We start from the raw sequence: 18,135 nt of genomic DNA on the forward strand, positions 1-18,135 counted from the left end.
GAGCTGGGTCTCTCCACCTTGGGGGACTCTTACCGGTTGCCTCTGCTGGAGCAAATCGCTGAGGAGCAGCTTCAACTTGGGGCACCAGCAAGAGAGGAAGGAACGCTGCTGCTGCCTACTACATGGCGCTTGCCAGAGCAGCAGCTGCCCCGCACTGCCCAGCTCCAGCTTCCACCTGCAACGTGGCCAAGGGGCAGGGAGAGGAGATGTGGGGGGTGAGGTGCAGAGCTGCCCCTGGGACTGTCATAATCTAGTGCTGCAGTTTGGGGTGTGTGGAGGGTGGGGGAATGCCCTCCATGTCCCCAACTCTGCTTCTGCCTCACAGGGAGCATCAGGGCTCTAGGCTTCAGTCCGTCTTCAGCCCCATGCGGCGCGCCAGGAATCAGGGCTTTAGTTGCATGGCCCCATAGCCCCCTTGAAAGGGCTCACGGACCCCCAGGGGGCCACGAACCCCCGACTGAGAACCGCTGGTTTCTTGTATAGGCATTTAAATTTTACTTTTCTCATTTCACCATTTGTATTGCCAAACAGCCACAAGATGGCGGTATGGACAGTGTCCAGCGACTAATCAAAGTCTTGAAAAAAATTGCCTTTTTTTTTTTTTAAACTAAGAACATTTTCAAAATTAAGGTGCATTTATGTCTGAAAGTAGTTTAATATTCCTTATCCCTTTAGCTGTACCCTGATGATGCCTCTCTTGATGCAGTGGAGTTTAGGAGAAAAGCAAAAGCATTGCTGCATCTGGCTGCCCTGACATTAAATAACTTAGGGGTGAGGTTCTGGCTGAGCAGTGGAACGTGCCTTGGTAAAGTATTTGAGCTTATATCGTATTGCTTTTCAAACTCATTGAAGCCCCTTTCGAAATCTGAAACATTTAATCCTGTTTAGTTCCAGTGCTGGTGGCTGAGGTTGACAGCTGAATGCTTCAGGTTAGTAGGTGGTATCTGATAGGTGTGTGAAGCAGGAGTCCAGTACATTAGCACAGATAAAATAACTTCACTACTAAGTCAAAATGAGGAATTCACAAATTACAATAAAATAAAGCAGTATTTGTTTTATTTCCAAGATTCCTTTCAGAAGCCACTTAGAGCCCAGCCATTTGAGATGCTGGGCATGCTTCATATGAAATGTTGAGCGTTTCCATTTAAGTCAGTAGTACGTCAGTACATTGATCACCTCTCAGGAAACTCTTAGCAGTTTGCAGGACCAGGTCACTAATAATAATTTGTAAAGGTACTTGAAAGAAAATGCAGAGGAATCTTACTTCTCAGTTATCTTTTATTTTAGATGCAGATTTTCCTCCATCCCACACAAACTTGGTGTTTAATGTGATAAATTATTTATAAAACTTCAGTAGAGGGGGAACCATATGGTAACCTATTGACTGTATCAAGGTTGAAAGCAATATCTCAAATTCATTATTGGTGAAAGAGAATGTTAAATTCCAAAGTAGATTATAGCCATAGATTTAATAATTCTTGTTAGCATTTCATTAAATGTTAGGGTTTATTTTTGCCTTTAAATGGAGTATTATTTTAGTGATGTGCAGTTCCCTATGATGTGGCTTAAACAAAAAGGGGGAGGAGGGAAGCATGTCTGGGCTTCTAGTCTCACCATTTCCCAACAGCAGTGGGTAGGCAGTTTACATCCCAGAAATACCTAGTATTTGAAATGAAGTAATCCATTTTTAAAAATAGAATTGTGACTCCATAAATATTACATAAAGGGCTCAGATCAGGAATGGTTTTCTTTTAAAAATGTAAGTTAGAAAACATACCTTTAGGAGAGATTGAGGGATTGTTATTTAAGTGGTGATAGGGCCCCTTCACAATCCTAACTTTTCCAGGGGAGACAGCTGGGCCACAAGTGGAGTAGCTCCCTATGCTCCTCCTCTTCCAATCTAGGTGTCTCTGTGGGGGGCAGCTGAGTGGCTTCCCTCAAAGATATCTCAGCTAGTGGCACATGAAACTTCATTCTTACTTTGTTTCAGCTCTAGCTGTGTATTCACCATGTCTCTGATTTCATTTTTTCTCCATTTTAGGCTGGTATAGACAGTGCAGTATTATTCCTTATAGCAAAGATGTGGATTTGGGGGTCTTCATACAAGACTATAGATCTGATATTATTCCAGCATTTCAGAAGGCAGGACTATCACTGAAGCACAAGTTTGGCAAGGTTAGTAGGTAACAAATCTGAACTGTGAACCTAACCTTCATTATAACATTTTCTCAAGGTTCTGGTTGTCTGAAGGTGTTTAAAAACAGTTTTCATAAGAGAGGATCTCGTAAGCCTTGATCCTGCAAATGTTTGTGCACATTTAATTTACCCATGTGTAAACTTACTGACTTCATGCACTTTCTGGGCTAGGGAAACACCTTTCATAATGGAATCCTGATCCTGCCTCTGAATTCTATTCTGTATATACTGTTATATTAAAGGGGTTTCTAATTGTGTTTTAGTGTCACTAGAGAACCTTAAATAAGAAGGTGAATTGTGTTCTGTTGCTATTGATTTGGCCTGCTTATAGGGGTGTCATTCTGCATAGACTAGTGCTTACAGCTGGCAGGGGCTGGAAGGGCTGCAAGAGAAGTACCTCAGGATGCCCATCAGAAACCCCCAGAGGGTTCAAGAAACAGCATTGTTAGACTCCAAAGAGTCAATGGCTACAGTGCAGGGTCACAAGGGTGGAGTGAAGAGACAAAATCACAGGTCTTGGACAGAGATGCGGAAGACCTTCGAGTTTAAAAAAAACATTGTTAATTAAATATAATTATAAGTGTTTTATCAGGGGCTGTATACAACCCCTATGCCAGCGTCTGATCTCACAAACAATCTTAGTTTAGCTTGGATCCAGGAGATTCATCATTAACTGGTGCTAATGGACTTACGAAACTAAAAGGAAGGAACGTTAAAAAGTAATTCATTGAGATTATTCTGCTCTTTTATGTGAGAATCCATCTCCTTCTCAAATTGAAGACAGTTTTGCATTTTGAGTTCTAATAAAATACTCCTGCTGTGAGATCTGGCTAAAGAAATGTGGTTACACTTGCATTGTTGCAAATCTGTATACAGGATAGAGCTATGGAAACTGGTCTTCTGTGGTCTTAGAGAGGGCTTGTTAAAGGGTTTCCTTGGTGACCAGATTCTTTTTATCTTTTTACCCTTCATGTGTTCCCCACTGAGGGGGACACCCGAGATTGTAACAAGGCAATTACTCCCCTGTAACATGTCAGCACAAATAAATCACAGGCAACCTCTTACTGTTTTTTTCCTGATTGTATTATGAGTATATGAGGTGTATTTGACTGTCTCACAGGTAGAAGACAGCTTGGAACTATCCTTTCAGGGAGAAGATGGTGTGAAACTTGATATTTTTTTCTTCTATGAAGATGATGACCACATATGGAATGGAGGAACTCAAGCCAAATCGGGCAAGAAATTTAAGTATGAATTCATTTCAAACCTATAGAAGGGAAAACTAGTTGAACAAGTTGTTACCGCATTAGATGCTGTTATTAAATACTATGTGTTATGTAATAGCAATGTTTTAGAAATAGTAGTTGACATTTAGCTTTATCCTCCAAGCAAGAAGGTGCTTCAGGAAGAGAAGAATTTGTAGAGATTTTGCACAGTGAGGGCTGGAGAAATGGGAAGAGAGAAGTGAGCTGTAGTTCACAAAAGCTTATGCTCAAATAAATTGGTTAGTCTCTAAGGTGCCACAAGTACTCCTTTTCTTTTTGCGAATACAGACTAACACGGCTGCTACTCTGAAAAGTGATGTTTAAGTATCTTGTCAAATTGTTTTTATATTCAGCATTGTCAGCAGGCCCTTTTGAAAATCTGCAGTAGCCTTGGAATCTAATCGTTAAACAGATGTCATCTGGACTAAGACCAGCACTAGTTCAATAAAAATGGAAAAGGGGAATCAAGCCTACCATTTTTTTCTTTCAAGTGCTCGTTTTTATTTATTTTGTAGCACTGAGGGTTCAGTCATCTATCTGTGTGATTAGAGATTATGGCACGGGGGCTCACATGTCCCTTGCAAAATAACCCAACTCATTGAGATTCTTCTGTAATGGTCCACAACGGTACGTTTCACAATAGCATTTCTGCAGTGATATGAGCCCTTACTATCAAATGCCTTTGATGTTTTTTAAAGTATGTTCCTGTTATGAAAGTGGCTTAGGAAACATGGAACCCCATTTACAGCATCTTGCTCTTTTCTGTATCAAATATGCAGGTAAATGTAGATTTAAGCATGCAGGTTAAGTTCATGGAGGTTAGCGAGGAGGGTCAGGGAGGCAACCCATTGCTCTGGGTATCCCTAAACCTCTGACTGCCAGAAGCTAGGACTGAATGACATGGGATGGATGACTCAATAATTGCCATGTTCTGTTCATTCCCTCTGAAGCATATGGTGGTGACCACTGTCAGGAACAGGATACTGGGCTAGATGGATCATTGGGTCTGACCCAGTATGGTCATTCTTATATAAACAGTCAGCCGCGCAAACTCAGCCTGGGTTCTGAGAGTTAGACTGAGTTCTTTCCATCTGATACCTCATCTCCAGTGATAAAGGTGGTGCAGGCCAAAAGTTGTGCTGTACCTATGTTGTGACATCCAGTTCCTTGTCAAAAGAGCTGATATTCTCTTCCAAAATTATATATGTGCACCAGTCATTAGGAGCATGAAAGCAGTGTTTTTTCTCCCTGCACAAGGCAGAATGCCTCCCATGTGTGAGAATGGATGTTGGCTTTGAATTCATGCTCCAGTGTTGTGCCCAAGGTGCTGCACTCTTGGATATGGTACAGATGTTCCAGCTTTCACAGATGAAGACAAAAATATGATTGTTCTAATCCTTTTTTTGCTTTTTAAGCAGAATTGGAGAGAGGCTGGTGTGGAAGTTTGGTCTGTGATAGGTGTGGTTAGAAAGAAGTCAATATAATGAAAACGTTAAATCCTAAAGAGGTGCTTTCTAGGTGTAGTAAACTATATCTAATATATACCAAAAAGAGGCATGGAAATTAGTCCTCTTGATCAGTAACAGAATGTACCTGTTCAGAATGTCTTAACCTAGCTTCCATTGTATTAAATACCTTCTCAAAAGGAGAGAGATACAAGGGGAGATTTTTTTTATTTTTATTTTAGTTTATTTATTTATTTATTTGCCGTTAAACCTTATTATTAACTACTCTTGACTTTAAAGGCTGTGATACCCACCACCATTAGGTGCTTTCACTTTGTTCTTTCAAAATGATTGTGAAACGTGGGAGGAAATGGGGTTGGTCAACCAAGACAGAAGTTATTCTGTTTAAGTCATGCTAGAATCTAATTCTTCAGCTTGGAGTGAATTTCTAAGAGTTGTTATCACCTTAAAAACAGAGCTGTACAAGGCTGCGGATGGGAGAGTTTCTAAACATCAAAGTGAGAACTAATAGAGTTTAGAAGCTATAGAGTTACTGCTGCAGAAATTAGAAGCTCTATCATAAGTACATACAGAGCTCGCATTTAACTTTTTATTTTGTTGTATCTCTAAGTGACCTTGACTAGGTCTGAGCCACTGGAACTCTATGGTCATACATTAAATGATCTCTGAATTGACTGTTCTTCAAGAATAAGTGGTGGTGATACAGTCAAACCTCAGAGTTATGGACACCTTGGGAATGGAGGTTGTGTGTAACTCTGAAATGTTTGTAACTCTGAACAAAGCGCAGTTTGGGCTCCAAATCCAACAGCTGACACTCCAAGCAGCAACTGAGCTCCCTTCTCAGCCCCGGCATGAGTTTGCAAGCTTGGCCCCTTCAGCCAGGGGCATGTGTGTGTGTGTGTGAGAGAAAATAGCATGTCCCCCCTCCCAGCTGGGGGTGGGGGTAAAAACAGCTCATCTCCCTCCTGGCAGGGAGGGGAAAAAGCTGTGTGGACCCCAGCGCTGCTCCTGCTCTGCTGGCTCCAGCTGCCTTGGTCTGGCAGCCCTAGCATCTTGCTGTAAGTGGCTGCCCTGCTGGTGGGGATGGGGTGGGGACAGGCAGCCCAGATGTGCCTACCTTTAAGATGCAATACAGGCACAGTACAGTACTTGCTTTTTTTTTCCCCCCCCTTTCTCTCTGCTGCTGCCTGATTGGTTACTTCCAGTTTCACATGGTGTCCAGTCCAGAACTCTGGTGTTCATATCTTTGAGGTTCTACTGTACCAGAATTTCTATGGTTGGGAGTGAATACTGCAGAATTTAGAAGCTCTGAAGTTACTGTGGTATAGCAACAACTTAATATTTCACGGTAGAAACAATAAGATATATTAGATTTAAATCAACCAACTGAACAAACAAATCACATTGGGAAATTAACAAAAAACTTAGCATTAGGGTAAATAATATTAGTATAGGAACACTATGAATTTCCTCATTTTCAAACATTAATTTAGTAAAATTTTATTGGAACAATTGTAGTTGTATAATTATTTACAACTATAAGTATTTTAACAACGTTTTTGCCTCTGAATTATAAGGACAGTGCAGCTGGTTGAGCAGCAGTGACTTTTATACTGGCATTTGAGAGACTCTTAATTTGACAGGTTTCAGAGTAGCAGAGTAGGCCGTGTTAGTCTGTATTCGCAAAAAGAACAGGAGGACTTGTAGCACCTTAGAGACTAACAAATTTATTTGAGCATAAGCTTTCGTGAGCTACAGCTCACTTCATTGGATGCATTCAGTGGAAAATACAGTGGGGAGATTTATATACATAGAGAACATGAAACAATGGGTGTTACCATACACACTGTAACCAGAGTGATCACTTAAGGATCACTTAATTTGACAGTCAGCATAGGAGTGTTGTGCCTTAACTAGTGTGTACTAAGGCTTGTTGCAGACTTCTTTTAGGGAACTGGTATGATCAGATAGTGTCATTTTTACCACACAGAGTAAATGCCCAGTGTAGAATGCTCACCAGTTATTTACATCATACTAGAATTGATCTTGATGCTTTACAGTCATGAATAAAAGTAGGGTCCCTACTCCAAGAAATGCATAATTTGAATAGCCAAAATATAGATTAAGGATATGGGAAAGGAAAGCAAAGTATCTGAGCAGTTATATTTGGCACATGTTGTTTTAATTTTTTAGAATTGTAGCTATTTTTCATGTAGTCATATTTTGTTCTTGGGGAGCTGGTTTCCTAACTTCCACAAGAGATGCCTTGAATAGACAGTTTTGTGAGTATGGCCCCAATCGTGCAAACACATATATTGTGATTAACTTTATGCACATGATACTCCTGGAGGAATTCTGCACCAAAAAATTAAACATTCTGCGCACACTATTTTAAAATTCTGAAAGATTCTGCATATTTTATTTGTCAAAATAACACAATATAATCACACCAGTTTCAATTATTTTGGTAAATTATTTCAAAATACCTATCAGCAAGTATGTCTGTAACAATATAGAAAACAAAAAGCCCTGCACCTCCCCCCCCCCCACCCCATGGCCCTGCGCCTCCACTCCCATTCAGCCCCTGGCCCAGTCTGTCCTCCCCCACTAGCCTTTATGGGCCCCTGTCTGATCCCCAGCAGCCCCATGCTGTCTGTCTCCCCATATCCCCTGTCTCCTGGCCTGGCCCAACAGGTGCTCTGAAGAAGGCACTGCAGGCTCTTTCTCTTCCCTATCCTAGCTGGGACTGGCTGGGAGCAGCTGCTGTGTTCTGATGCTACAGCGCCCTCTGGTGGGCAAAAGGTGGAACTGTAGCAACTCTTCAACAGACGCTTTTTTCTGCAAAAAAATTAAAATAAAATATGCGCGGCACATGTGCTGTTTCTGGGGCTGCTTGACTACTATTTGTCCAGGTCAGCTTGTAGGGTTACAGTCTAACCCGAAGTAACTTAATCATAGAACATCAGGATTGGAAGGGACCTCAGGAGGTCATCTAGTCCAACCCCCTGCTCAAAGCAGGACCGATCCCCAATTTTTGCCCCAGATCCCTAAATGGCCCCCTCAAGGATTGAACTCACAACCCTGGGTTTAGCAGGCCAATGCTCAAACCACTGAGCTATCCTTCCCCTCCTCCCTTGTCCTGGGTTTGCATCACAAGTCAGTGACAAAGTTGGAAGTAGATCCTAGGCTCCGTGGTCTGAATCTTCTCCATTGGATCACCTGGGCATTGCTGGTATGTCTCATTCTACCACAGGTGTGAGAAGAGGGAGGGGCATTCTGCATAGGTCTGGCAACTCATATTACTTCAGTGCCCCATGGCAGGTTTGGTTTTCTTTGTGATTTTTATTTTTAAGGGCATTGCACCTGCAGAGAAGCAATCAGGGAGAGCATATTGAGCATGTAGCCATAATAAAACTCCAGCTTCAAAGCACTTGACAACCATTAACTAGTTAATCCTCACAACATCTCTGTAAGGTAAATAAGTCAATATTATCCTTATTTCACAGATAGGAAACAGAAGTGGGGAGGTTAAGTGACTTGCCCAAAATCATGCAGCCATTCGTGGGCAGGGAAGGAATTGAAATGAAGATGTCCCTGACTCTGTCTTATGCTCTGGCCACAATACACAATCTGTACTCCTTCATAATTTTAAAAATCAAATGTTGTAGTGGCTTCCAAGGTTTTGTTTACTGAATATCATACCTATATTTGAGTCTTAACTATTGTGTTCTCTTATTGTAACATAGGTACCTGTTTCCTAAGTTTACACTGTGTTGGACTGAGTTTGTAGAACTCAAGGTACATGTGCCTTGTGAAACCCTCCAATATGTCGAAGCCAACTATGGCAAGGACTGGAAGGTACCTGTGAAGATGTGGGACTGGAAAAGCTCTCCATCCAATGTGCAGTCCAATGGGATGTGGCCTGTTGATGAATGGGATGATGTCATTCAAGTCTACTGATCACATGGATGTAACCAGGATTTGTTTGGTACCACTGGACCTATCCATGCCTAATTTCCCTAACCCCAAGATGTTGAGATCAGTTTTCATCCACTTCCTAAGGAGATCTTGAATCTTTTTTGGCATAATAGGTGGTGTGTGTACTACTCACGACACTTACATCTGGCATTCTCTGTGACAGCTAAAGGAAGAGAATGAAGGAAGTATGTGTGAACTGAGAAGACTATCTGAGAGGAAAGAGGTACAAAAGAAGTGTAAGAAAGATTGAAGTGGGGATATAGGTAGGAAAAATTAAACTTGAACCCAGACCAAATGGCTCAGTATGCTTTGTCTTGTGGGGGGAAGGATGTCATTTGCTTAGAAATTCAGCACTGAAATACTAGAGTGGTGGGCACCATAGAAATACCTTACATAGATAGATAGATACATTGATCTAAAGCATCCCCCAGTGGTTGTGGCAGTCAGTCTGACTTCAGAGGTCACTGGAATGTTGTCCAGTTACTCAGAGCAGGAGTCACTGCTTTGTGAAGGGGCACAGCTAAGATAGGGATACAAAGGCAGCCCTGGATGAAAAGGTAGGATAAGACACTGAAGAGTCCTATCCACATCAGAGGAGGTGTGGGCTTTCCTAATATGCCCTTGGGAAACCCTGAACTTGGGGCTCAGTTAAAAGTAGAGACGTTTTCTATTAACCACTTTATGTAGATATGTCAAGGAATGCTATCCACGCTTTGTTTTTTTAACATGGAGCCATATGCTACAGGGGGACACTTTGTATAAAAGGAGAGTCCAGAATTCTGATCTTTGATGCTCTAAACCATGGGTCTCAAGTAACCTGGGAGTTGTAAACAGATTTTATAGGGTCATAATCACCCTCCCTTTTTTTAGAGTTAGATAGGAGCAGAGTCCTGAAACTTCTTTATTGTTATTGTAACCTGGGGTCATAATATGGACGAGGTTGAGAATCACTACCCTCATCTTTTAAGTGTAAATCCCAAGCTGTTAATTTGTATACAGCTGCCAACTCCTTCCTCAGATTTACAGTAGTGTAATTTAAAGGCTACTGCTCGTGTGTCACTGGATATAAAAATCTCTCAGCTGTATCTCCTTTCATTACTACTTGCATTTTTGGTCAGTACAGTAAACTGTTTTTTGTTTTGGGGAGGGATTGCTGAATAATAGCTTCTGTTTGAACCTGTGCTTGAATCCGTTTAGCGAGATGGATCTAGAGTATTCCTAAAGTGAAGTCAGTGAAGCTAAATGACCCTGATTTGTTCGGCTCCTTCTCAGTGGGCAAGTCGAGCTCTGGGGTTGTTAATGAAATATGAATACCACATGTACCAGCACTGACCCTGGAGCACTCATGGTGCCAATGTCAAGTAGGTAAGCAATTTGATGCTTTCATATCTGTGTATAATAAGGCTGTACTCCAGATTTCTTTCCTTGAGCATGATGGTTATCTACAAGTCACGGCTTTTTTGTCAGTTACTGGCGACAGATAGGACAAATCTTAGTTTTGTATTCAGTTGATGCAGATACCTGAAAAATTCAGTATTTATGTATCCAAGTTAGTACAGTTTTGAGTAGCTAACACAGCTGCATCTGAGTGACTGTTTTACTGCTGTACCATTCCAGGTGCACTCTGGGGCTTCCCTGGTATTTACAGAGTGCGTGACACACTTTATTCCTGCCAACCCTCCTAATTCCAGAACTCTCCTGCCACTGAATACTACAGTAAATAACTCAGAATTTGTCCAGTACTTTAAAAAATGGATTTGTCACATCCTTAATTACTACTGGCTTTTTAAACACTACAAAAACATCAATATTTTTTTGCCAAATTGGGGAGGGGAAGAGGTTAAATCCTAGTAATGTTTTTACTTGATGAGGTGAAGCACTGAGTCTGTGAAGGGATGAGTTTTCAGGTGGTACTTCTTGCATTCTTTTTTGTTGTTACATATGACCTAAAGCCAATCTCCTTTTGATGGTTGTATTATTCAGAGCTCTGTGTTATGCAGCACTATGTTATTAAATACGGTACAGTTGCTCTCTGTTTTTACAATGTGATAGAGCTTTGGAATGGAAAGATAAGATAGTGTCAGGATAGAAAATGTGCAATCCTGTCACAAGTTTGTGATTTTATATTTGTAAATGGAAAGGCTAGAAGCAAAAACAAAAATACTCATCCCCTAAGCAGAAGAGAATGTTTTAAATATCTGACTACAATACTGTATATGTGTGTGTGTTTAACTTATTGTCCAGGCTGTTAAAATACTTTTCTTCTGAAGAGAAAAAGATATTCTTTAACACTGACTAAGGCCATGTCTACACTACCACTTGTGTCACTCGGTGTGAAAAAACCACCCCCATGAGCAACATAAGTTTCACTGGCCTAAGCGGTAGTGTGAACGTTGCTATGTCGGCGGAGAGCTTTACCTGATGACATCGCTACTGCCACTCATTGAGGGAGTTTTATTATGTCTCTGGGAGAGCTCTCTTCCATCGGCAGAGAGCAGCTAGGCGAGCGCTCTGAGGCCATGTCTACACTATGAAACTAGGTCGAATTTATAGAATTCGGTTTTGTAGAAAGCGTTTTTATACAGTCAATTGTGGGTGTCCCCACACAAATGCTCTAAATGCATTTAGTCGGCGGAGTGCGTCCATAGTACCGAGGCAACCATCGACTTCTGGAACGTTGCACTGTGGGTAGCTATCCCACAGTTCCTGCAGTCTCCGCTGCCCATTTGAATTCTGGGTAGAAATCCCCATGCCTGATAGGGCAAAAACATTGTCACAGGTGGTGCTGGGTATATATCGTCAGGCCCCCCCCCTTCCCTCCTTCCCTCCACGAAAGCAACGGCAGACAATCGTTTCGTGCCTTTTTTCCTGGGTTACCTGTGCAGACGCCATACCACGGCAAGCATGGAGCCCGCTCAGCTCACAGTAACCGTATGTCTCCTGGGTGCTGGCAGACGTGGTACTGTATTGCTACACAGCAGCCGCTCATTGCCTTTTGGCAGCAGACAGTGCAGTATGACTGGTAGCCATCGTCGCCGTACTCCAGGGTGCTCTTTTAGCTGACCTTGGTGAGGTCGTTGGGGCGCCTGGGCAAACATGGGAGTGTCTCAGCCAGTTCATTTCCCTTTTAAGTTTTGTCTCATGGGGATTCAGTCCTGCTGGCAGTCCTACTGCACCGTCTTCTAATGAGCAGCCAGGAGACGACAATGGCCAGCAGTCATACTGCACCATCTTCTGCCGAGCACCCAGGACAGGACGATGGCCAGCAGTCGTACTGCACCGTCTGCTGCCGGCAAGATGTATAAAGATAGATGAAGTGGATCAAAAGAAGAAATAGACCAGATTTGTTTTGTATTCATTTTCTCCTTTCTCCCTCCCTCCCTCCGTGAAATCAACGGCTTGCTAAACCCAGGATTTTGAGTTCTATCCTTGAGGGGGCCATTCTGTTTCTCCTTGATGCAAAGCCACCCCTTCTGTTGATTTTAATTCCCTGTAAGCCATGTTGTCAGTCTCCCCTCCCTCCGTCAGAGCAACGGCAGACAGTCATTTCGCTCCCTTTTCCCTGGATTGCCCGAGCAGACACCATAGCACAGCAAGCATGGAGCCCATTCAGCTCACCGCAGCAGTTATGACCATTGTAAACACCTCGCTCATTATCGTGCAATTTATGCAGAACCAGCACCTGAGAAACCAGGCGAGGAGGCGACAGCAGTGTGGTGATGAGGACATGAACGCAGAATTTTCTAAAACTGCGGTCCCTAGCAGTTTGGAGATCATGGTGTTACTGGGGCAGGCTCATACCATGGAACGCTGATTTTGGGCCCAGGAAACAAGCACAGAGTGGTGAGACTGCATAGAGTTGCAGGTTTGGGATGATGCCCAGTGGCTCCGAAACTTTCGCATATGTAAGGGCACTTTTATGGAACTTTGTGACTTGCTTTCCCCTGCCCTGAAGCGCAAGAATACCAAGATGAGAGCAGCCCTCATAGTTCACAAGCGAGTAGCAATAGCCCTGTGGAAGCTTGCAACGCCAGACAGCTACCGGTCAGTCGGTAATCAATTTGGAGTGGGCAAATCTACTGTGGGGGTTGCTGTGATGCAAGTCGTCAATGCAATCATTGAGCTGCTGATATCAAGGGTAGTGACCCTGGGAAATGTGCAGGTCATAGTGGATGGCTTTGCTGCAATGGGATTCCCTAACGGTGGTGGGGCTGTAGACGGAACCCATATCCCTATCTTGGTACCGGACCACCAGGGCAGCCAGTACATAAACCGCAAGGGGTACTTTTCAATGGCGCTGCAAGCACTGGTGGATCACAAGGGATGTTTCACGAACATCGACGTGGGATGTCCGGGAAAGGTTCATGACGCTCGCGTTGTCAGGAACTCTGGTCTGTTTAAATGGCTGCAGGAAGGGAATTACTTGCCAGACCAGAGAATAACTGTTGGGGATGTTGAAATGCCTATAGTTATTCTTGGGGACCCAGCATGCCCTGGCTCATGAAGCCGTACACAGGCACCCTGGACAGTAGTAAGGAGCTGTTCAACTATAGGCTGAGCAAGTGCAGAATGGTGGTAGTGTGTGCATTTGGACGTTTAAAGGGTCGCTGGCGCAGTTTACTGACTCGCTCAGACTTCAGCGAAACCAATATTCGCATTGTTATTACTGCTTGCTGTGTGCTCCACAATCTCTGTGAGAGTAAAGGGGAGACGATTATGGTAGGGTGGCAGGTTGATGCAAATCGCCTGGCCGCTGAATACGCGCAGCCAGACACTACGGCAGTTAGAAGAGCACAGCAGGAAGTGCTGGACATCAGAGAAGCTTTGAAAACCAGTTTCATGACTGGCCAGGGTACTGTGTGACACTTCTGTTTGTTTCTTCTTGATGAAAACCCACCCCCTTGGTTGCCTCTAAATTCCCTGTAAGCCCCCCGCTCCGCTCCCCTTCGATCATAGCTTGCTTGCAAAGGAAATAAAGTCACTATCGTTCAAAAAACATGTATTCTTTATTAATTGATTATAAAAATAGGGAAATAACTGACATGGTAGCCCAGGTGGGGTGTGGGAGGAGGGTAGGAGGGAAGGAAAAGGCCACTTCAAAACTTCTTGAATGACAGCCTTCAGTTGCTTGGGCTGTCCACTGGGGTGGAGTGGTTAGGTGCCCAGAGCCTCCCCCCGCGTTCTTGGGCGTCTCGGTGAGACGGCTATGGAACTTGGGGAGGAGAGAGGGTGGTTAAACAGGGGCTGCAGCAGCAGTCTGTGATCCTGCTGCCGTTTCTGAACCTCCACCAGATGCCGGAGCATGTCCATTTTATCCCGCAGTAGCCCCGGCGTTGCCTCATGCTTCCTCTGATCTTCCTGCCGCCACCTCTCCTCACGTTCATCGGCCACTTTCCTATACTCTGCTATTGTGTCCCTCTACACATTCTGCTGAGCTCTGTCAGTGCTGGACAACTGCATGAGCTCAGAGAACATTTCAATGTGCGTACATTTTTTCCACTGCCTTATCTGAGATAGCCTTTGGGACGGAGGAGGGAGGCTTGAAACATTTGCAGCTGCTGGAGGAAAAAAAAGGAGTGAAGTATTTTAAAGTACATTTTACAGAACAATGGCTATACTCTTTCACGGTGAACAACACTATTCACGTTACATAGCACATGTGATTTTGATATAAGGTCGCATTTTGCATCTTATATTGCCTGCGGCTTTCGTGCTAGAGATCACACACGCAGTGCCGGGCAACAGAATTCGGCTTGCAGGCAGCCACGGTAAGCCATAGTCTTTCGGTTTCTGCAACCTTCATAACAGCAGCGCCCTCCTCTCCCATACCAAGCAAAGCACGTTGAGTTGGCTGTTTAGTGCTGCGGTTTTCCTGTTAAGGTGCAGCAGCAGAAACCAAACTAAACCCCCGCACCCCCCATCCAAATTCTCTGGGATGATCGCTTTACCCCTCTCCCCACTGCGTGGCTGGTATCAGGGAAGATCCCTGCTAGTCAAATGCAAACAGCTCAGCGCCAGTGCCCCTTCCCCCCCAACCGCATGGCTAACTGCGGGGAGGATTTCTTTTCAGGCACAGGCAAACAGCCCAGTAGGAACGGCCACTTCTGAATGTCCCCTTAAGTAAATTCCCCTATTTCAATCAGGTTACCATGAACGATATCACTCTCCTGAGGATAACCCAGAGAGATCAAGAATGGATGTTGCTTGAATGCCAGCAAACACCGCGACCATACGCTGCCAGGCTTTTTCATGCAATTATACCAGATTACTTGCTACTAGCATCGTGTGGTAAAGTATCCTACAATGGAGGACAGAATAAGGCTGCTCTCCCCAGAAACCTTTTGCAAAGGCTTTTAGAGTACCTCCAGGAGAGCTTCATGGAGATGTCCCTGGAGGATTTCCGCTCCACCCCCAGACACGTTAACAGACTTTTCCAGTAGCTGTACTGGCCACGAATGCATCCCAAGTCCTCAGGGCTACTTAATCATTAAAAAATGCTTGCTTTTATAACATGTATTATATTTTAAAAGGTACACTCACCAGAGGTCCCTTCTCTGGCTTGGTTGGGTTGGGAGGGTATTTCAGTCAGAGTGATGAAAAGATCCTGGCTGTCGGGGAGAACGGTGTGCTGTGTGCTCTCCTCAAGCTCGTCCTCCTCTTCTTCAACTTCCCCGTCCACAAAATCCTCAGCCGTGGCGGAGAGTACCCCATCATTGGAGTCCACGGACAGGGATGGGGTAGTGGTGGTGGGCCCCCCCCTAGAATTGAATGCAGCTCAACGTAGAAGCGGCATGTCTGGGGCTCTGTCCCGGAGCGTCTGTTTGATTCTTTGGTTTTCTGGTACACTTGTCTGAGCTCCTTAAGTTTCATGCGGTACTGTGTTGCGTCCCTGCTGTAGCCTTTGTCCCTCATGGCCTCGGAGATTTTTTGAAATGTTTTGGCATTTCGTCTTTTGAAACGTAGTTCTGATAACACGGATTCCTCTCCCCATACAGCGATCAGATCCGGTACCTCCCGTTCGGTCCATGCTGGAGCTCTTTTTCGATTCTGGGACTGCATGGTCCCCTGTGCTGATGAGCTCACCTGGCCAAACAGGAAATGAGATTCAGAAGTTCCCGGGGCTTTCCTGTACACCTGGCCAGTGCATCTGAGTTCAGAGTGCTGTCCAGAACGGTCACAATGGTGCAGTGTGGGATAGCTCCCGGAGGCCAATACCTTCGAATTGCGTCCACACTTACCCTAATTCGAAACGGCGATGTCGATTTCAGCGCTAATCCCCTCGTTGGGGAGGAGTATGGAAATCAGTTTTAAGAGCCCTTTTTGTAAAAAAAAAAAATGGCTTCGTTGTGTGCAGGGTTAATTCGATGTAACGCTGCTAAATCCGACATAAACTCATAGTGTAGACCAGGCCTTACAGTGGTGCAGCTGCATTGATACAGCTGTGCTGCTGTAACCTCGCTAGTGTAGACATGGCCTGAATGAATGAGTTTAATTTTCTACTCAGTCTGCTAATGTACAATTACGTTTTGTTATCTAGGACAGCATTTTTAACATACGGTTCAGTGTTACTATTTACTGTGGAATAATTTGAAGAGGAATGTTTTTGATCTTTGTTTTTCTAAATTCTTTATTGTTTACCTTATGCTTTTATTTTTAATAAACTCTGTGAAAACAATGTTGTTGTTTGTACAAAATACCAGAAATTATTTACTGTATCTGAGAAATAGGTGATACTATTATTATTGGATTAGATTCTCCCTTTACTTACACTGGTACAATCCCATTGACTTCACTGTGGTTGCACAGGTGTAAGTGAGGGAAAAATTTTTGCCAGCTTCCCAGCTCCTGCTGCAAACCTTTCTGACATTCACTGATTTATTTACCCACTCTTGCCAAGTAAAATGTGAGTAGCTTTCACTTACCTGCGTTGCTTTCTTTCTGTAGTTGCTATGCCCACATAAGATTGCAGAGGGGCAATAGCAAGCGTAACAGATTCCTCACATCTGTCAGAAATTTGGTAGCTTTTTAGCGATATCTACACACTTTGTTCTACCTATAGAACTCTCCTGGTCTGCTTTCTTTACTTGTTAGCCTATTTTTTGCTTCCAGCAATATAAAATCTAAACTTATTACAACAGATGCCACATGGTGAAACAACATAAGGAAAGAGGCAGAAGATTCTTGAAGAACCACGAGCAGAACCAAAAGCAGCAAGCAAATATACTAGGGCAGGTTTGAACCCAGGATGTAGTTGCATCCATTTTGCAGAATATTCCTAGGGGAAATAGGAATAGCTTATTGCAGCTTCCACTTCAGAAAATGGTTCCTCTGATGATAGATCAGATGATGTCTTCAACAGACACACTGTAAGATAGAAAAGTAGAAAATTAATGGTACATTATACTCACACTGGAATCATTTCCTGCTGCCTTATCCTGGCTTACCCTATCATGCTGGAGATGAGTTGTAGCTGTGCTCCGATCACCCCACATGGTGTGTTGCTCTTGCTGTCACTTAAGCTTGACAACCAGAGCCAGCGTGATAAAATTAATTCCTTGATACTGGAAGTCACATTTTCTGATGTTAGTGCTCTATGCAAATGCCAAATGCAGATCTTGGACTACTGTGTAATAGTATTGATCATCACTTCTGAGTAAATGGCAGACTTAAAAATCTGCATTTATTCTGTTATGAAGCACTGAATTGTGAGGGTGGCACACACAATCTAATCCCAGATGCATTTTTGATTTTGCAGATTTGTTCTTTTTTGTCCTCCTAACTAAAAATCCCACCTTATTTTTGAAAATGAAAATTTTTGTAGGCTGCAGGGTTTGGTTCTGATCTCACTACAACAGTGTGAGTGCTTAATCCTGCAAGGTGCCAAGTACTCTGGCCCTGATCCAGGAAAACATTTATGCACAGTTTAACTTTAAACATATGAATAGTCCTGTTGAAGACATTGTAACCTGGTGGGATTCTTAGACAAGAAACAGGTGGGGGGGGGGGTTTGTTAACTGTGCAAGGCCATGCATCCTGAGAGCTCACACCAGTCTGTGCTACTTAGAAGTCATTAGTAGGTTACTGATATTGGGTTGAAAATATAGATAAAATGAGATATAGAAATAATGTGCAGAAGTTGATAAATACAAGGAAAATCACAATTTATCTTTTAAAATATTTAAGTAAATTTAACTGTTGCGCCTGTTAGGGTATGTCTACACTACGGAATA

General features: G+C 43.4%; 1 protein-coding gene across 9 annotated transcripts in view; it reads left to right on the forward strand.

The window, feature by feature from the left end:
- The window catches only part of FKTN (fukutin), a 44,132-nt gene extending 27,552 nt beyond the window's left edge, over positions 1-16,580 (forward strand). For 6 of the 9 annotated variants that reach the window (XM_073345972.1, XM_073345971.1, XM_073345978.1 and 3 more), the window contains 4 exons: positions 676-805; positions 2,042-2,175; positions 3,317-3,444; positions 8,674-10,095. In XM_073345972.1, the coding sequence (XP_073202073.1) occupies positions 676-805; positions 2,042-2,175; positions 3,317-3,444; positions 8,674-8,887 (606 nt within the window). In that variant the 3' untranslated portion in view covers positions 8,888-10,095. The other 3 variants (XR_012159162.1, XM_073345977.1, XM_073345975.1) reach the window with 3 other exon arrangements.
- The last annotated feature ends 1,555 nt before the right edge of the window (positions 16,581-18,135 follow it).

This window comes from Lepidochelys kempii, chromosome 5 (assembly GCF_965140265.1).
Source record: "Lepidochelys kempii isolate rLepKem1 chromosome 5, rLepKem1.hap2, whole genome shotgun sequence".
Classification (NCBI taxonomy): domain Eukaryota; kingdom Metazoa; phylum Chordata; order Testudines; family Cheloniidae; genus Lepidochelys; species Lepidochelys kempii.